General features: G+C 43.2%; 1 protein-coding gene across 2 annotated transcripts in view; it reads left to right on the forward strand.

Moving 5' to 3' along the window:
• camkmt (calmodulin-lysine N-methyltransferase) overlaps positions 1-21,708 on the forward strand; it is a 332,097-nt gene that overhangs the window by 224,248 nt on the left and 86,141 nt on the right. For both annotated transcript variants that reach the window (XM_033025515.1, XM_033025516.1), the window contains exon 7: positions 10,793-10,859. In XM_033025515.1, the coding sequence (XP_032881406.1) occupies positions 10,793-10,859 (67 nt within the window). The remainder of the gene's footprint in view (positions 1-10,792; positions 10,860-21,708) is intronic.

The following is a 21,708-nucleotide window of genomic DNA, read 5'->3' on the forward strand; positions in this document are numbered from 1 at the left end:
AACCGCGACCTGCAGGTAAGTGATTTACTCTGCGGTAGTTTTTGTCCCCGCGCTGTTTTAACACAGGGGGGGAAGCTGGACAAAATAGTGTCCACAAGTGCTGCGAGTAAAGCTGGCTGGGGAGGACCGCGAAGTTGCGGGAGCCAGCAGCAGCTGAAGGCACAAGCCCCGTAAGGGATCAGCTGTGCCGACTTTTGGTCCCGCGCCGGCCAGAACACCACGGCCGGGCGGGAGACTATTCAAATGGGGCCGTCGACTTTTTGGACAAGTCGAAAACGGCAGGAGACGGGGTGGAACGACGTTCCCCCATAGCGACAATTTTAACCTGGACCTGCAGGTAAGAGCTGCGGTCTTTTTTGTGTTTTTACCATGCTAATTACAGGTGGAGAAACCAACGGCTGCAACAAAGCTGGTGGGCTAGATGGGATCCGATGTCGCCTCCCGCACCGGCCAGATCCACTCCACGGCAGTAAGGGACAAAGCTGGTGAGGGAGGACCGCGAAGCAGTGGGCAGCCAGCAGCAGCCAGCGGCACTCGGATCACACCGATAGTGGGATCAGCTGTGCCCGATGTCGCCTCCGCACCGGCCAGATCCACGCAGCCGGTCGGAAAGGCTAGACACAAAAACAAACAAGGTCGTGGACTCAGAGGAGTCCGACTTTGAACAACCGCGGGCGGCCAGCGACCGAGAGCGCTGGAGCCGGATGGATCGGTGTGTGGAGCATTTGCTCCAGATGTGACAGACTCCGGGAGATGGGTCGGGTCACTGTGGGCCCTATGATAAACCCACAGCAGTACCTCTTGAAGGGCTGCACAGTGCTTTCTACCCTCATCAGAGGGGAGCACTGCGGGTCAGTTCTGGCTGACCTGGAAGAGGGGGTCCGCAAAGGAAAGACAATGTGCAATGGGTGCAGGAACAAGAGACCTATGGCAGGGGACAGAGCGTTACTCTGTTGGGACTCACCCGCTGGTAACAAAACTTATGAGGGGAATTTTAATACTAATCCCCCAAGAACCAGGTACTCCCAAATATGGGATGTAAGTATTATCCTGAAGATGCTCAGGAATTGGTCTCCAGCAACAGCTCTGTCCCTACACATACTGACATTAAAAACAGTCATACTAATGGCATTGGTCACGGCACAGAGGGTACAGTCACTGCATAAACTAAGACTGGACAGCATGACTTCCTCAACAGAAAATATTACGTTTCATATCTATGAGTTAGTAAGCAGAACAGACAGGGATCAGCAGGCCTCAATATACAATTTAGGTCATACACAACAGATGACCGTCTGTGTGTAGTAAGACATCTGTCGTTATACATGGAGAAAACGAAAATCCTAAGAGGCAATGAGAAGGCACTTTTTGGTCAGCCACTAGCAACCACACAAAAGAGTGACGGTCCAGACCATCTCAAGATGGCTGAAACAGGTGCTAACACAGGCTGGGGTGGATACTAATATTTTAAAATCTCATTCCACCAGGGCTGCAGCTACATCGGCAGCGATACAGTTGGATGTACCAATGGACCAAATCCTCAAGGCAGCAGGACTGGTCTGGGGGAAAAAACATTCCAATTATTTTACAATAAACCAGTAATGAAACCTGGATCGTTTGCAGAAACAATTTTAAGTTCTGTAAATTAATTTAAACCCATAAAAGGGGTTATAAATTTGTGTTAATAAATTTTATGATTTCAATGTCGAATTCATGTCCAAATTATGTTAACACAATTCCTCCTACAGTCATCAAGGCAGACGTGATGCATGGACTCGTTTCCACGGCATGAAATCACAGAGCTTTAAAATCTTCACGTAGTCACTCACGTGACTCCGAAGTAAAATAGTAAGATTAAACGAGAACTTACCAGTTTGAAGTTTGATCTGTATTTTATGAGGAGTTACGATGAGGGATTACGTGCCCTCCGCTCCCACCCTTGATCATATACTTAACTGGTATCTCTTCTCTAATCTTACTATGTTTAGTCATTACAGTTATCTGTGATTTCACACCGCTGCTTTGAAGAATGACACGCATGCGTCGTGGCGGGGTTCTTCACGTAATCCCTCATCGTAACTCCTCATAAAATACAGATCAAACTTCAAACTGGTAAGTTCTCGTTTAATCTTACTATCAACATGGTCTTGCTGCAATGGGTAGGACTATTTCTACACACAAGAAACTAAGGACAAAAAGTTTAAACTTTCTCAAAGAACAGTGGCCCCAGTTTGGGTGACTCATTGTTGGGTCCATTAGAATGCAGCAACCCGCTGTGGCCTTGCCAACTATCTGTTGAAGAAGGGTTCTGACCCAAAATCTCACTAATTTTTCTCCAGAGATGCTGCCTGAGTTACTCTTGCATTTTGTATCTATCAACTACCTATCTATTACCCTTGGCCATTCAAGTGCGTGTCCAGATCCTTCTTCAATGTATTGAGATTTCCTGCCTCAGCCATCTTTCTCAAGACAGCGCATTCCAGATTGATCCCGCTGAAATCTGAGACACCTCTCAGGAAAATGTCTCCTTATCCAGGTCTCTCAAAATGTTGTATATTTCTATCCGGCTTCTCCCTCATGCTCCTCTGCACCAAGGAAAACAAACCCAACCACTTCAGCCTCTCCTCATAACAGAAACATTCCTCTCCTCATCACAGAGCCTGCGCTTGACCTCGCCGATATATATCGAGATATGGACCGAATGCAGGCAAATTAGATTAATTTAGATAGGCACCTTGGTCGGCGTTGGGCCAAGTATCCTATTTCTGTGCTGTATTACATAAGAGTCTCCAGACTTTCATTTTCTCATTGATGCCTAGTTTTGCTCCTTTGGCAGGGTACTAATGTCTACTATAGGAACACGTGATTTTGATAGGTGTTTTTTAATAGTATAGTGCAGGCAGTATATAATGAGAGATGTAGTATAATTACTGTTCTTCAGTCTAGTATAACATTTCATATTGCAATACAAAGATTACAGGAGTTGAAGCATTTGAGCGTGCACGTCAAAGAGACAAAACCACTCGAGAACCATGGTCTGGGTATCTGCTCCAGTTCATTAACCAGGCCTGCTAATTACCAAAGATCGACACAAAATGCTGGAGTAACTCAGCAGGACTGGCAGCATCTCTGGAGAGAAGGAATGGGTAACGTTTTGGTTTGGTTTGGTCAGAAGAAGGGTCTCGACCCGAAACATCACCAATTCCTTCTCTCCAGAGATGCTGCTAGTCCTGCTGTGTTACTCCAGCTTTTTGTGTCTATCTTCGGTTTAAACCCCCATCTGGAGTTCCTTCTTACACATGTTGCCTGCTAATTACTAGTCAGGTAATGTAACCACTTTGTTACCATTCCTATTAGAAGCACATTGTAAAAAAATTGGTGAGGACATTTCATTCACAACAGTTATCTTCCATATGCACTCTTGTTTCAGGAATTGTGCCTTTGGATTAGAATATGGCAAATGTCATTCCATTATTTAAAAAAAGATGGAAGAGAGAAAGCAATTAACTGAAGTTCTCTACTGGGGAAAATGCCAATATTTTCTACACTAAGACGTGATTTAGCAAAAGTGGACTGGATACAGCTACTTAAAGGTAAATCAGTGTCAGAGCAGTGGGAGGAGATAGTGAGGGTTCAGAGGTAATATGTTCTTACAAAGCAGGAGGATGAAACTCTTCAAAATCTAAAACCTGATGGATGACAAGAAGCAAGCGGGATTGGATAAGGAGGCAAAAAAAAAGGAAGCTTATCGGATACTGTGAGCTGACTACTTCAGAAGCCTAGTGAAGCATTGAAAGATCAGGGGTGAAATTAAATGGGAAATTAGTGAAGCTCAGAGAGAAAGTGAAATAAAATCAAGTGAAACAAAAAGGTACGTCAAAAACGTGTTTATAAAAGAAAGATAATTAAAGAATGAGAAATTAGATTCCAAGAAAGTAACCTATTTGTGGAGCTGCTAGATATGGCTATGGTTCTTATTAAATACTTTGCGTTTTCATAAGCGTGGGAGTTGATACAGTATAATGAGCACAAGTGAAAAATATTGAGGAGATAAACAGAATGAGAGGAAATGTGAAGGGATTTAGCTTTGCAAGTAGATAAAATGCCAGGTCTGAATGAAATAAATCCCAGGTTATTAAAAGAACCAAAGGAGGAAATTGCAGAAGTCTGACTTTCATTTCCACTCCACTCTGGCTACAGGTGTGGTTCTGAGATGAGCTACATTATTTCTTTTTAAAAAAAGGACGAAATGGTATGGACATAGTAATTACAGACCAGTCAGCCTATCGTCAGTAGCTGGCAAATTATTTGGAAAAATCTCTGAGAAATAGTATCAATTATTGCTTTGAAGCTCACAGATGGAGCCAGGTTGCATTGCCTTATACCCATAGTTCTGACACCTGGATCTTGAAACTAGAGAAGTCCTGTAATTTCTGTGCATGCAGAGTACGCTCCTGAACTTACTGAATGTTTTAACCTTGCCAGTTCTTCTGGATTTGTTTAGTTTAAGGTAGTTTATTGTCATGTTTACTGAGGTACAGTAAAATGCTTTTTGTTGTGTGCCAACCAGTCAGCAGAAATACTATACATGATTACAATCGAGCCAGCCACAGTTTATGATCGATGACAAAGGGAATAACGTTTAGTGCAAGGTACACAAAAAAGCTGGAGAAACTCAGCGGGTGCAGCAGCATCTATGGAGCGAAGGAAATAGGCAACGTTTCGGCCCGAAACGTTGCCTATTTCCTTCGCTCCATAGATGCTGCTGCACCCGCTGAGTTTCTCCAGCTTTTTTGTGTACCTTCGATTTTCCAGCATCTGCAGTTCCTTCTTAAACGTTTAGTGCAAGATCATTTCTGATTAAAGATAGTCCGAGGATCTCCAGTGAGGTATACAGTATCTCAGGACCGCTCTCCAATTGTTGATAGGATGGTTCATTTGCCCGATAACTGCTGCGATAAAACTACCTGAATCTGGAGAAGTGCATTTTCATACTTCTGTACCTCGTGCCTGATGGGAGAGGGGAGAAGAGGAAGAGGGTGAGATTGGTCCTTGATTATGCGAGTGGCCTTGTTGAGGCAGTGTGAAGTGTAGATGGAGTCAATGCAAGGGAGGTTGTTATGCGCTATGCTGGAGAATTGGTGCTCTGCTCTATTGCAAGAACCAAAGCAATGGTGATTGCAGTACAAAGATTTCGGAGGAGAAAATAAACGTTTTTTTTAAATAGTTTCTCTTCAGTATTATAAGATATTTGTGTTTTAGTTGATTTTAGTCAACTCTTTAGATTATTTTTTTATTATTTTCTGTTTTTAATCATTCAGTTTTAGAGCATAGAACTGTACACGCACTTTGGTCCACAATGTCTGTGCCGAACATGGTGCCAAGTTAAACTAATCTCCTCTGCCTGCACGTGATCCACATCCATCCATTCCCTGCATGTCCTTGTGCCTGTGTATAAGCCTCTTAAATGCCACTATCGCATTTGCTTCAACCAACACGACCCCTGACAACACATTCCAAACATCTACCATTGCTCAGTATAAAAAAATGTTTACCCCCGCATATCTCCTTTAATTTTTGCTCCTCTGATCTTAATGACAGTTTTGATACTTCCCCCCTGTGGATAACATTTCTGACTGCTTACTCTATCAATGCCTCTCTTAACTGTATATGCTTCTATCAGGTCTCCCTTCAACCTCTGATGCGCCAAAGAAAACAGCACAAGTTTGCCCAACTTCTTATGGCTAATACCGTCTAATCCAGGCAGCTTTCTGGTAAACCGCTTCTGCACCCTCTCGAAAGCTAAAGTAACATTAGAAAATTTGCAGATGACACAAAGCTGGGTGGCAGTATGAACTGTGAGGAGGATGCTATGAGAATGCAGGGTGACTTGGACAGGTTGGGCGAGTGGGCAGATGCATGGCAGATGCAGTTTAATGTAGATAAATGTGAGGTTATCCACTTTGGTAGCAAAAACAGGAAGGCAGATTATGATCTAAATGGTGTCAAAGGTTCTTTATTAGTCACATAGTCACATACACCAATTGGTGTAGTGAAATGCGTATTGCCATTGCAACACATAAAAAAGAATACAAGATAACAATAATAAAGAAATTTAAACATAAAAAACATCCCCCCATAATGGTTCCCATTATGAGGGAAGGCCAGTCCCCATCCCCTTGTCCACCCATAGTCGGGCCTATTTAAGCCTCCGCAGTCGCCTTTACGGAGGCCTGATGTTCCAGGCCCTTCTCGCCGGATGATGGTGCTCCGGCGTCGGGAGAACCCTCTGGCATGGGAAACCTGGAACGGCCGCTTCCTTACCGGAGACCGCGGCCTCCGAAGCCGACAGGCCGCGCTAGACGGAGCTCCATCACTGCTGATCTCGGCGAGATGTTAAAGTCAGTGCCGCCGCCCGCAGCTCCGTGATGTTTTATCGGCAGTCCCAGCAGTTCCACCACGGCGACCCGGGCAAGGCATCGCCCGCTCAGCTCCGCGATAGCGCTCCAGCGCTGTGCCGCCGCCGAAGCGGAGGTTCTGGCCGGTACCCTCAGGAAACGCCGCTCCTGACCCGATGGTAGGCCGCGAGGACGGGTCGAAGGTGGGAAAAGGGCAAGCATAACAGGATCTGGGGGTCCTTGTTCATCAGTCAATGAAAGTAAGCATGCAGGTTCAGCAGGCAGTGAAGAAAGTGAATGGCATGTTGGCCTTCATAACAAGAGGAGGTGAGTATAGGATAAAGAAGTCCTTCTGCAGGTGTACAGGGCCCTAGTGAGACCACACCTATAGTATTGTGTACAGTTTTGGTCTCCAAATTTGAGGAAGAACATTCTTGCTATTGAGGGAGTGCAGCGTAGGTTCATAAGGTTCATTCCCGGGGTGGTGGGACTGTTATATGCTGAGGGTGGTGGGACTGTTATATGCTGAGAGAATGGAGCGGCTGGGCTTGTATACTCTGGAATTTAGAAGGATGAGAGGGTATCTTATTGAAACATATAAGATTCTTAAGGCTTTGGACACGCTAGAGGCAGGAAACATGTTCCCAATGTTGGGGAGTCCAGAACCAGGGGCCTCAGTTTAAGAATAAGGGGTAAGACATTTGGAACAAAGATGAGGAAATACTTTTTCACACGGAAAGTTGTGAGTCTGAGGAATTCTTTGCCTCAGAGGGCGGTGGAGGCCGGTTCTCTGGATACTTTCAAGAGAGAGTTAGATAGGGCTCTTAAAGATAGCGGAGTCAGGGGATATGGGGGGAAGGCAGGAACGGGGTACTGATTGTGGATGATCAGCCATGATCACATTGAATGGTGGTGCTGGCTCAAAGGGTCGAATGGCCTATTCCTGCACCTATTGTCTATCCCTTCTGTAATGGGGTAACCAGAACTGCACACAATATTCCAAATGAGGCTAAATGAACGTTTGTAAAGCTGCAACATGACATCCTGACTCTTATACCCAATGCCTTGACCAATGAAGGGAAGGATACCATAAGTCTTTCACTCTATCTACTTGGGTAGAACACAAAGTGCTGGAATAACTCAGTGGGTCTGGCATCATCTTGGAAGAACATGGATAGGCAATGTTTTGGATCAAGACCATTCTTCAGACAATCGACTTGTTTCAGGGAGATATGGACATGGATACCCAGATCCCTCTCTACATCAATTTTGTTAAGAGTCTTGCCATTAACTGTATACTTTCTCATTACATTCGACTTCCAGAAGTTCAACATCTCACACTTGCTCGTAATTTTAAATATCTCCAACCATTTTGTCTACCTGATGTGAATGCCAGGTATCTCTCACCCAATCTTGAATCTCTCTCCCTCTTCCTTGTGGCCTTTTTCACTTTCATGGTGCCAAACCTTATGCTGATGCAAACCCCCACCATGGAGGTTTAACGTTAAAGATGCACTCCTTTCTCAGGTAGCGAGCATCATTTTGTCAGAAGCTGCTGTTAAGTAAGTGTGATCCCAGAGGAAAAGTGTAGGTGCCATTTTAGTGCATGCTTCTGGGTGTAAACCACCCTCATGCCTTTTTGTAAATTTCACGACTCCTCGCCGGAATCAGATTGAACATCTGTGGGAGGGTCTCAAACAGAAACGTCACCTATTCCTTTTCTCCAGAGATGCAGCCTGATCTGCCGAGTTACTCCAGCTTTTTGTGTCTATCTTCGTTGTAAACCAGCATCTCTTCCTACACAAGTGCCATTGCTTGGTGGCACAGGAAAGGGTGAAATAGACATGTTAGTCATTGGTATCAGCTTTGTTCAATATGTGGCTCTGTTGACTCAATCTACTCTAATACTGAGAAATTACTGTAATCCATCTCTTGGAAGAGATGTTTTCTACCTCTATTGGTTTGTTTATTTAGGTACCTTTAAGGGCTCCCTTGGCTGTTTATAATATCCTGCCCAATGTTCTCTGTGAATCAAATTCATAAACATTTCACATTGTTTCTTCTGGGTTTAGTGAAATCTCAGTGAAATGGCAGTAAGCACCACAGTGTATGTATGCAGAGAACCTTCTAATCTCTTGACGGCACATTTTGTGTTACAAGAGCACGTCCCTCCAGTGCTGAGTTTAATTCAGAGTTTAGAAATACAGTATGGAAACAGGCCCTTCGGCACACCGAGTCCACGGCGACCATCAGTCACCCTGTACACTAGTTCTATGTTATGCCATTTTTGCACCCTACACACTAGGGGCAAATTACAGCCCAATAAACCTACAAACCTGCACGTCTTTGGAATATGGGAGGAAACTGAAGCACCCTGAAAAAAAACTCCACACAGTCAAAGGGAGAAGATACAAACACCGCACAGACATCACCAGTACTCAGAATTGAACCAGGGCCTCTGACGCTGTGAGGCAGCATCTCTACCTCTGCACCACTGTGCCGCTCATATTAATCTCTCTTTTTCTCACCAATTCTCCAGCTTTATCTGCCAAATTCGACTGTTAATGGGCTTTCTTTCTCGTTTATTATATTCTTTACAGGATATTCTGTTGTGCTTCTGTAAGTACGAATTTCATTGTTTTGTCCATTTGGAAGTTGGACTGCAGTTCACAGATGCCAGCAGTACCATTGTTTATCTCGTGCATGTATTTTCTTTTGTATAAGTCTAGATACCAGTGATTATACTTTAGTTGCTGATAGTACATCTAAGGTCTGGCACTGCTTGCACAATAGGGCCACTGCATCATTTACAGAAACCCTTAAAGCCAAAGCTACTTTACAGCCCAGGAATGGATGCATGTGACATCCTTTTACGCATTAGCCATTGGCCACTTGTCATTTAGGAAGAGAAAGGATGAAGGATTAAAGATCAATTATAGATAATAATTGTAGTGTTTTTCAGCACTTACGTTATGTATAATTATTGTTGATCCTGGGCTCATTGATTTTATATGCTAACCAGTTCAACATGAAAGTGCCTGAAGGGCTTTATTCTTTAAAAAAACAGGCAAACCTTGGCTGCTGCTGCAGAATCTCTGTCCATTATAATTTCCTCAGCTCCTTCTACCCTGTTAATGCACTGTAGGGCTAATCGCTTTGCATTTTGTCAGTTTAAGCAATGAGATGGATTAAATATATAGAGTACGAGTGATTAAAATTAAAAAATAGACTCTATTTACAAGTAGGTTTTTCTATACGTGGACTCGAACTCCATAAATGTAGAGAGAGATTTGGCCATATCCATCCATCATTTTTATTTTTTGGTTTATTAAAATATCACCTCCAAGGATGCTCCAGTTAATTCAATCAGTTGCCTGACACCATCTCAACGTAAAGTACTACTTGATCCTTACCAGCGCCTCTCAGGAAATACAATCAAGTGCCCAAGAGCATTCATAAAGAAATAATTCACGTTTGGACTACCTTCCATGGAAATGGTTGTAAAGCATTATCTGTAAATGCTTGGCTCGAAGGGCCAAATGTCCTCCTCCTGCACCTATTTTTATGTTACTCTTGCTAACAAGATAGTTTGTGGACTGAGAAATAGATATTTTGTGTTGAATATGATGACAGACTAACATTAAGTGACATTTTCTATGAGCTAGGAGTCTTCCAGGCTTGATTCCACCTTTTGTGAGTTAGTTTGGGGTGATGGCAGGTACATAGTTATATAGCGTGGAAACAGACCCTTCGGCCCAACCAAGGATGAAGGGTGATCTTATAGAGGTGTACAAAATCACGAGAGGAATAGATTGGGTAAACGCACAGAGTCTCGTGCCCAGAGCATGGGAATTGAGAACCAGAGGACATAGATTTAAGGTGAGGGGGGAAAAATTTACTAAGAACCTGACGGGTAATAATTTTGCACAAAAGGTGGTGAGTGTATGGAACAAGCTACCAGAGGAGGTTAGAAACATTTAGACAGATACATGGATACGATAGGTTTAGAGGGATATGGGCTGAATGCAGACAGGTGGGACTAGTGTAGACGGGGTCCGTTGGTCAGTATGGGCAAGTTGGGCTGAAGGCCAATTTCCAGAGAGTATGACTCTAAGTGCAAACGCACAATGATAACCTTTTGTTATAAACAGTCCTGTAGAGTATTGACATACCCAAGGCCATCCCTAATTTGCAAGTGTACAGAAGAAGTCCACTAATCCTGCGTGCAAGGGGCGTCATGTTATGGCAACATTTTCAGAGTCCAGTAAACTTAAGTGATATTGTGAGGGGTTGCCAAGTATCCATAAATTCAAAAGTTTTCCCTTTTGCTCAATTTCTAAATTATCTAATAATTATAACTTTGTTTTTACCCTTAACTGAACAACCTTTTTCAGATGTTGCAGAAATAATTGAAAGAAACAAAAAACACGGACTATTCAGGGCTGGTTCTGTTTCAAGTCGGTAAGATGTACTTTATTTTATTTATTTATTGAACAGTTAACAAATTATGTTTATCTTCTTAAACCTGTAAAATTAAGCACAAAATTACTGAGACAGCGTTTAGGATTTATACACAAACCTATTTTTAAAATATTGGGAATAGAGTATTATTTAATTTAGTTAGAGCTACAGCATGGAATCAGGCTCTTCAGCCTTCTCTGACCATCGATCACCCAATCACACGTAGGAAACTGAACGGAAACCTCTGGAGTGCGGTTCCCAGAGGTTTTTGTCAGTCTCCCTAATGGTCGAAGTGGTTTCCGCTTCTTCTATGTTCTATGTTCTATAGAAGCGGAAACCACTTCCGACCATTAGGGAGACTGACAAACACCTTCGGGAACCTCCGGGAACCGCACGGAAACCTTGGGTGGGGCGCAAAGTCTCCAGAGGTTTCCGTTCAGGTTTCCAAAGTGGGATAGGGGCATAACTCTATGTTATCCCACTTTTGCAGCCACTCTCTACGCGCCTGGGGCAATTTATAGAGGCCAATTAACTTACAAAGCCACATATCTTTGGCATGTGAGAGGAATCCAGAGCAGCCAGAGGAAACCCACACAGTCACAGAGAGAATGTGCAAACACCACACAGGCAGCATCTGAGATCAGGATCGAACCTGAGTCTTTGGCGATTGAGGCAGCAGCTCTACCAGTTGCGCCACTGTGCCGCTCTATTGATAACAGAATTCAATACATGTAAGGAAGTGAGAGAAAATAATAATTGAAAAATCCCCGTCTACTAATACTCTCCTCCACCTAGCGGAGCTGGTCCTTACCCTCAACAACTTTTCCTTTGACTCCTCCCATTTCCTCCAAATACAAGGCGTAGCTATGGGCACGCGCATGGGCCCCAGCTATGCCTGCCACTTTGTAGGGTACGTCGAACAATCCTTGTTCTAGGCGTACCATGGCCCTATCCCCGAACTCTACCTCTGCTACATCGACGACTGCATTGGTGCTACCTCCTGCATCCATGCAGAACTCACTGACTTCATCCATTTCACCACTAATTTCCATCCGGCACTCAAATTCACATGGACCATTTCTGACATCTCCCTACCGTTTCTAGACCTGACCATCTCCATCGCAGGTAGCATACTACTGACCGACATCTACTACAAACCCACTGACTCCCATGGCTATCTGGACTACACTTCTTCCCACCCTGCTTCCTGTAAGGACTCTATCTCCTACTCCCAATTCCTTCGTCTACGCCGCATCTGCACTAGGATGAGGTGTTCCAGACCAGGGCATTGGATATGTTCTACATACTTAAGGGAACAGGGATTCCCCTCTCCTATTATTGCTGAGGCTCTCACCAGGGTCTCCTCTATATCCCGCAGCTCAGATCTCACTCCCATCCCCCTACTCGTAACTAGGACAGAGTCCCCCTTGTCCTCACCTTCCACTCTATCAGCCGTCGCATACAACATATAATCCTCCGACATTTTCGCCATCTGCAACAGGATTCCACCACTGGCCACATCTTCCCATCTCCTCCCCTTTCTGCTTTCCGCAGAGACCGTTCCCTCCGTAACTCCCCAGTCAATTCGTTCCTTCCCACCAAACCACCCCCTCCCCAGGTACTTTCCCTTGCAACCGCAGGAAATATGCTACACGTCGCTTTACCTTCACCCTCGACTCCATCCAAGGACCCAAGCAGTGTTTCCAAGTGAGGCAGAGGTTCACCTGCACCTCCTCCAAGCTCATCTACTGCATCCGCTGTTTCAGGTGTCAACTTCTATACATCGGCGAAACCAAGCACAAGCTTGGCAATCGCTTCACCCAACATCGCTCAGTTCGCACTAACCAACCTGATCTCCTGATGGCTCAACACTTCAACTCCCTCTCCCATTCCAAATCCGACCTTTCGGTCCTAGGCCTCCTCCATTGCCAGAGTGAGGCCCAGCACAAATTGGAGGAACTGCACCTCATACTTCGCTTCGGTAGTTTACACCCCAGTGTTATGAACATTGACTTCTCCAATTTCAGATAGTCCTTGCTTTCTCACTCCTTCCCCTCTCCTTCCCAGCACTCCCACAAGCCTACTGTCTCCGCCTCTTCCTTTATTTTTCCCGCCCCACCCCCCCCCACTGACATCAGAAGAAGGGTGTCGACCCAAAACTTTGCCTATTCCTTCTCTCCATAGATGCTACCTCACCCGCTGAGTTTCTCCAGCATTTTTGTCTACCTTTGATATTTTCAGTATCTGCAGTTCTTTCTTAAACATTGAAAATAAATGAGTACTTCTGAAAATAGCAATAGTGGAATATATGGTTGGAAACTGAAGGAAGATTGAATCAGAGTGAAGCAAACTGGGAACAACCAAAACTATTGTTTTGTGATGGTATTAGTTGCCAATTCTTGAGAGGAAGCAGAAAGTACTATCAATAATCTAGTATGTTTTTGCAAGGGATTAACATGACAATACAATAGATTTAATAATATTTTGGTCAAGGCCTAGGTGTGATAAAAAAAAAAAAGAAAGGCCTTGCACAGGTCCTTTGCCAGGTACATGGAAAGAAAATGTTTAGAGGGATATGGGCCAAACCCAGGCAGTGGGACTAGCGTAAATGGGGGTATTTGTGTCGGCACGGGAAAATTGGACTGAAGGGCCTGTTTCCATGCTGTATGACTCAATGCAAAGATTCAGTCCGTTCTCACCAGCAGGACGTGGAAAGGTGGGTTTGCTGATTCTGAAGGGATCATTGAAGTTGGTGGGAGGGTTGTTGAAGTAGACCAGGTAAGTAAATAATTAAATGAACAAGTGTGTACAAGTGGGTGAAAGATATAATATTGTGTACATGAAAAGGACTGCTTCTACCTGTTGATAAGATTGCTACTGAATCCAGCTATGGATTGTTTCAGGTAAGTCATCCATCTCTGAGGGCCAGAACCAGCTGATTCTTGCCCCAAGTAACCCACCTCTAACAGCATTAAACCCCATTGTCTGCTGAAGATGCGTGGTCCAATCCTATCTGTGACCAACCACTTCAAGGGAAAGCTGCTCCAAACTACAGTTCACCTAAAATTACAGTTCTCTTGAAGATCCTCTGCTTTACAAATTTCGATTATGTCTTGCGATTAACTTCTTTAGACCATTTTACTGTGAGGCCTGTTTAAAAATGCCAATGACATTAGGTAAAGGCAGGACCTGGTTTACTGCTTCAGCATCTGCAGAGAAAAATGGGGCAGTAAAACTTTATAAAATCAGATTTTCATGACGCATTGAACACAGTAAAATGCACCAACAAGGAGATAATATGAAAAGGAATTTTACAAAATAAATGGATTTTGAATATTAAATCTTTTCGACTGGTATTTTGTTCTCAGGTGCTGCCCACTCCCTTCCACAGTTGCTGCCTGACCTGCTGTGTTCAGCTAGCATTTTGTTTTTTGTTCAAGATTCCAGCATTTGCCATCTCTCTTGTGTCTCCTGGCTGACTGCAATGGTTCAAATAACGATATCAGCTTTCTAACGGTCACTAGTTAAACATTAATGAATGTCTGCTGCAGCCTCCTTCGGAGTGAGCAGATAATGGGGGGAGAAATCATGAACTACTGCCAAGAAAGAACAATTATTGATGTTAAAAAAATATTCTAATCCAAGTCAACTCAAAGCTCAAGTACAGCTTATTTTGATCAATTTCCTGTACCAATGATTAAACTTTTTTTTTGTACATATATACGCTGGAAAAAAATAGCTGATTACAATGTTTTAATCAGTTAAACGGGTTTTGATGTCTGTGATAGCTTTAATACAACGGAGTTAGTAATCTACTGGATAAATGCTTGACAGAGATAAAAAGTAATATCTTTAATCTCCTTTTACAGGCTTAATACCTGTCAAAAAGGATTTAATATTCAAAAGCCATTTTAGTGTTTTAATTTCTATTCATATTAGCTCCTTGTTGGTGAACTGAGCTGTGGAAATAGTGTTTTCTGAAATTTACCGTCTCATTAATTTAATCAGAGATTTCTTTTCAAAAAGCAACCCAGTCCACAGTTTTTCCCGATTAAATTATCTGTCTAGTTTCATATCAGTCAGATTAGTATCACTTAAAGCTGTGCCTATTAAAACGGATACTGAATGCAGGATTTCCAGATAATCTGCAGTAGATTATTCGTCAATGGACCTACAATAACATCGTCATGCTTGCGCGAACCACATCGTGGAATAACAACATACTGAATTTTGATGTTTCTATGGAGACATCTGTGGCAGGCACATGAAACTGACCAGCATAATATAAAACTGCCCCCCACCCTTAGAACCTATGTCTTTGAATGATCAGATGCTAGAGAGGGATCTCAATATTGGTGTGTAGCTATTTGTTACCAAATGTGTGTTTTTCATTCTGGATATTTTCTGCCAATTGCACTGGCATTTCTACAAAACTGATTGTTTGGTTTGATATCTAAATCAATATATAAAGTTATATTGTTATTGAAACAGTCAAGTACAAATCTAATTGCTCTAAATTCGGGTGATTTATGGGAGCCAGTTTAATCTGTGGGTAGTAGGAGAATCGGCAGGAGGGAGGAGGGGAGGGGGGAAATGATAGATATGAGAGAAAGAACGGGTTACTTAGAAATAGGAGGTGGGGGATAAGATTCAGTGGATTCTCCAAGCCGGTATAGACTCAGTGGGCTGAATGGTTTTCTGCTTCATGAAAAATGTGACATTTTACACTAGATCGGTTCTTTACGTCAATTGATATCCATGTTATTCTGAGGTATTGTATTCATGTGAGGAAAAAGGAGTTACAGACACAAAGTGCTGGAGTAATTCAGCGGGTCAGGCAACATCCCTGGATAACATGGATAGGTGACAGTTCGGATTGGACCCTTCTTCAGACTGATTGCAGGGGTGGGGGAAAGATTTTTAAAAGGAGCTGGTGAGTTCTTGCTGGAATATTAGATGATTAATAAAAGGCACAACAAATCATAGAATCATAGAATCATAGAAAGTAGGTGCGAGAGTAGACCACCAGGTCCGTCGAGCCCGCACCGCCATTCACTCATGGCTGAACACTAAACAGACACACTTACCCACAAACAGTAGACACAAGACACAGAACACAAGACACTACCCTCCCCTTTATACCGCTATCACCCCTCTCCACCCCAAGAACCGCGTGATCTCCTGGGGGAGGCAAAAAACCGGATAAAAACCCAGGTCCAATTCGGGAAAAAAATCCGGGAAATTCCTCTCCGACCCCAATCCAGGCGATCGACACTTGTCCAGGAGATCACTCAGGTCTACTATACTAACCATACCTAGGTCCATATCCCTGCCCTCTCCCCGTAGCCCCTTATCCCCTTGGCAGCTAAAAAAACATCTATTTTTGACTTAAATATATTTAACGTTTCTGCTTCCACTGCTCCCTGGGGCAGTGAATTCCACAAACTAACCACCCTCTGGGTGAAGAAGTTCTTCCTCATCTCAGTTTTAAAAGAGCCCCCCCTCACTCTGCAACTATGTCCCCTAGCTCTAGCCTCCCCGATCATTGGGAACATCCTCGGTGCATCCACCCGATCAAGGCCCCTCACGATCTTATACGTTTCAATGAGATCGCCTCTCATTCTTCTAAACTCCAAAGAGTAGAGTCCCAGCTTACTTAACCTTTCCTCATATGTCAATCCCCTCATTGCAGGAATTAATCTTGTAAACCTTCGCTGCACTGCCTCCAGGGCTAGTACAACCTTTCTTAAGTATGGACCCCAGAACTGTACACAGTATTCCAAATGTGGTCTCACTAATACCGTGTACAGCTGCAGCAAGACCTCCGTGTTTTTATACTCAATCCCCCTAGCAATAAAGGCCAAAACTCCATTGGCCTTCCTGATTGCTTGCTGCACCTGCATACTGACTTTTAGTGATTCATGTACTAATACCCCTAGATCCCTTTGCGTTGCATTACAACGCAGCTCCTCCTCATTTAGAAAATAACTTGCCCTATCATTTTTTTCCCCAAAGTGAATGACTTCACATTTATTAGTATTAAATTTCATCTGCCAAGTTGTTGCCCACTCACCTAGCTTATCTATATCCTTTTGCAGACTCTTCCTATCCTCCTCATCCCCTACTTTCCCTCCCATTTTCGTATCGTCCGCAAATTTTGATATATTACACTTGGTTCCCTCCTCCAAATCATTTATATAAATTGTGAACAACTGGGGTCCCAGCACCGACCCTTGCGGAACCCCGCTAGTTACCGGTTGCCATCCCGAGTATGAACCATTTATCCCCACTCTCTGCTTCCTATTCGTTAGCCAATCCTCTACCCATGCTAATATATTACCCCCAATCCCACAATTTTTTATTTTTAGCAATAGTCTCTTATGTGGCACCTTGTCAAAAGCCTTTTGGAAGTCCAAGTATACCACATCCACCGGTTCCCCTTTATCCACTCGGCTTGTTACTTCCTCAAAGAATTCGAGCAGATTCGTTAAACACGATTCCCCCTTCACAAAACCATGCTGGTTCTGTCTGATGAAGTCATGTTTATCCAAGTGGCCCGTTAGTGATTCTTTAATAATTGTCTCCAACATTTTACCCACCACCGATGTTAGACTAACCGGTCTATAGTTACCCGCCTTCTGTTTACTTCCTTTTTTAAATATAGGTGTTACAAATGATCCTGTACTTCAAGTATGATTGGGGAATATTTTAATATAAAGGCTAAAGGTTAGATTAGAATGGAGAAGACCCAAGATGGGGGAATATTTTGGATGTTTAAGAAGGAACTGCAGATGCTGGAAAATTGAAGGTAGACAAAAATGCTGGAGAAACTCAGCGGGTGAGGCAGCATCTATGGAGCAAAGGAAATAGGCAAAGTTTCGGGTCGAAACCCTTCTTCAGACTGATGTGAGGGTGGGGGGGGGGAAGAAGAAAGGAAGAGGTGGAGCCGGTGGGCTGAGGGAGAACTGAGAAGCGGAGGGGATAGTAAGGACTACCTGAAATTAGAGAAGTCAATGTTCATTCCACCGAGGCGCAAACTGCCCAAACGAAATATGAGGTGCTGCTCCTCCAATTTACAGTGGTCTCACTCTGGCCATGAAGGAGGCCCAGGACAGAAAGGTCGGATTCGGAATGGGAGGGGGAGTTGAAGTGCTGAGCCACCGGGAGATCAGGTTGGTTATTGCAATTTGAGATGGGGAGAGGATGAAGGCGGTCTGTAACCCATTCAAGGACTGGATTTAGAATTCGATCATGAACCAGTTGAAGTCAGAATTGTATTTCTGGTAAATAGCTGGGAGTGATGAAGGTAATCAAATAATGTGATCAAGTGAGTTGCTGAAGTGGTGATCATTTATATGAGGAGTATTATTGGGGCAACAATCAGGTAATATTGACGGAGGAGTTTGGCTAGAGATTTCATGGGTGAGTGGATGGGGAGGTTTCATTTCAAGACATTTTAGAGATACTGTATAGTGGGCCGAGGGGCCTATTTCCAAGGCGACACTGAACTTCGATCACCATTCACACCACTTCTATGTTATCCCACTTTCCCATCCACTCTCAATAATAAGGGGCAATTTTAAAGAGGTAAATTAACCTTCCAAACCGCCTGTCTTTGGGATTTGGGAGAGAAATCGGAGCAACCGGAGGAAACTCGTGTGGTCACGGAGGGAACTTGCAAACTCAACACACGCCACCCGAGATCAGGATTGAACCCGGTTCTCTGGCGATGTTGGGCAGCAGCTCTATCAGCTATGCCAGCCACTGGGTCGTCCTAAGATGTTGTCAGAAGTAGAGATCAGGTAAGTTTTAGTGATCGTGTGAATGATTCGGGTTGTCAGCAATAAGTAATGATAGAGTAAGATTTGTAGGATGGGGATGTGGAGATCGGAGCCTCTTTTGGGAGCATTAGGGTTTGGGAATTCTTAGTTTAGTTTATTGTCACGTGTACAGTGAAAAGCTTTTGTTGCATGCTAAATAGTCAGCGGAATGTCAATGCATGATTACAGTTGAGATATCCGTAGGGTATTATACATATTCAATCATGGCTGATCTATCGTTCCCTCTCAACTCCATTCTCCTGCCTTCTCCCCATAACCCCTTACACCCATACTAATCAAGAATCGTTCAACCTCTTCCTTAAAAATATCCATTGACTTAGCCTCCACAGCCTTCAGTGGCAATGAATTCCACTAATTTACCACCCTTGAACTAAATAAATTCCTCCTCATCTCCTTCCTAAAGGTACATCCTTTTATTCTGAGGCAATGGCCTCTGGTCCTAGACTCTCCCACTAGTGGAATCATCCTCTCCACATCCACTGCATCCAAGCCATTTGTTCTTCATATCAATAAAACAGTTGTTGTCTGAAGACAGACTGTCCGCAATGTTAGAGCACAATGCTAGGTCCTCCGTTGCTCACAGAAATACAATATTTTGCAGATGAGTGAAGTTGGTGATAAATAACCAGTGATTATTAACACTCAGTACACAGAATTATGTCCTGTGGAAGCACTATTTCTCAACAATTTTCTTTTCTCGGTATGAGGTTGAAATGTATTATTCACCGGTGCCAAATATTTAAATATTCTATCACGCTCATGTAACCTTAAACATTGGAAATCAATGTCAGGGAAAAAACTGTTTAATAATAAACGGAAGAATCAGCATGCTACGGGGTAATTATATGTTTACTTTCCCAGTTTATTCAAATGTGCATAATCAACAATTTCATTTTAGATCATTTCACTCAGAAATCATTTGCGAGAATATTTTTTTTCCTAATTCTGTTTCAGAGTAAATTGTGCGTCCTACCACAATATGTCTGTTTAGCCAACAGAACTAAAGGCTATGAAATAAACATCATTTAAATAATGAAATTCTTCCAATGTCAGTTTTAGGAAATGTTAGCACTATGCGAGTATCTAGAACATTAGAGAGTTCACTCGATTTTTCTGGTAAGTACTGATAATTCGGCATGGAGCTGCCAGCATTAGCATATATGTGCTGTTCATTTTTGGACCCCTTGTACTTCATACTGAATCTAGTGGCGAGCTGTATCTTGCTGGGAAATTGGTTCCTGGATCACATAGGATTGTGGAATTGAAGGTGGCCATTGTGCCCATTGAATTTCTGCTTGCTCTTATTAGATCAATTCCATCAGTCCCATTCTCCTATTCATAGTCCTCAAGATTATTATTTCTAGTTCCTATCCAATTCCCTTTTGGAACTTCTATTGCGCCACCTATCATAAGGCCATAAGTGCAAGGAGCAGAATTAGGTCATTTGGCCCATCAAGTCTACTCCGCCATTCAATTATAGCTGATCTATCTCTTCCTCCTAACCCCATACTCCTGCCTTCTCCCCATAACCCATGACACCCATACTATCGAGCCAATAAGTTTGAGATCAAAACTCTCTTGTATCAAAGAGTTTTTCCTCAGTCTACTCTGGTATCTTTGGCCAAATTTTAAAATTGTGTCAGTCTTGAACCATCGTTTATTCCATGAAATGAATTTAGACGATCAGCCATGATCATATTGAATGGCGGTGCTGGCTCGAAGGGCTGAATGGCCTACTCCTGCACCTATTTTTCTATGTTTTTAATACTCACTATATTAGCTGTAGAAAATATTCTATCAATCTTTCATGCTCCTCGAAGAATTATCCTGCTTCTTCGAACCCCTCTATCACTAAATTCCCTTATCCCTGGATATCTCACCTAAACCATTTTTGCACCCTCTCCAAGACCTGTCCTCCTTTCCTAAAATGTGACAATAACTGGTTAGAATACTCGATTGCTGCTTTACCAATGTTTTAGAAACCTTCTACATAACCTGCCTGCTTCTTTGTATTCTGCGCTTGTATTAATCTCAGGATCCCAATGACGTTAATGGGCATAAAGGGAAGATTACTCCAATGGTTGATATCATAACTTGGACAAAAGAATGTGGCTGTGATCGTTAAAGCCAATCTTTCCACTGTCAGGATGCCACTGAAAAAGCTCCTCAGGATACTGTCCTGGATCCAACCATCTTCAGCTGTTTCTTCGATGGCCCTTTTCCAGCACAAGATCAGGAGTGGGACTGCTTGCAGAATTGTGCAACATTTGATTATATTTGCAAGGCTATGCCTGCATGCAATAACCTCTCATTTCAGGCATGTGTAGATAAAAGAAAAATAATATTTGCTGCACAAAATTACCATTCCATTACCATCTCCTACATGAGAGTTTAACCACTTTCCTCTGATAATCAATGGTATTATCATGGTCAGGTCCTTTGCCATCAGTTTCCAAGAGATCACCACTGGCCAAACACCTGATTAGAGCAACTACATGAAAACTGGTTACTGAGCAACAGAGACGGGTTGTCCAATGGTAGGTAATTAATTTTGCAAGACAGAAGTGATGGAATATGTTTCACTTGTTGGATAAATGCAGCTCCAACAACTGTTAAGAAAATCAACATCATCCAGGAACCATGATGTTGCTTTATTCAACATACTAAATGTTGATTCTCTCCACTACCATCTGCAGTTACTTGCTTAGGCTTCTCTGAAACCCACAGCTTCATTACCACAAAAAACAGGAGCAGCAGATTTCTTGGAACACACCAGCAGATTCGCTTCAGGTTGCACGCCATGCCGACTTGGAAATGTTTGACATTTGTTATATTCCTGGAATTTGGTCTCCACCATTCACACTATAAAAAGTGTTGGTACATGACCACTGCCAACAAAAGTAAACCCAGCCACCTTTCCTTGAGATTTAATGGCGTAATAACACTGGAATTAGGAGCAGGGGCGGGCCATTCAGCCCATGGACTACCTCTAACATTCAGAACCTCTG

This window comes from Amblyraja radiata, chromosome 8 (assembly GCF_010909765.2).
Source record: "Amblyraja radiata isolate CabotCenter1 chromosome 8, sAmbRad1.1.pri, whole genome shotgun sequence".
NCBI classification, from domain to species: Eukaryota; Metazoa; Chordata; class Chondrichthyes; order Rajiformes; family Rajidae; genus Amblyraja; species Amblyraja radiata.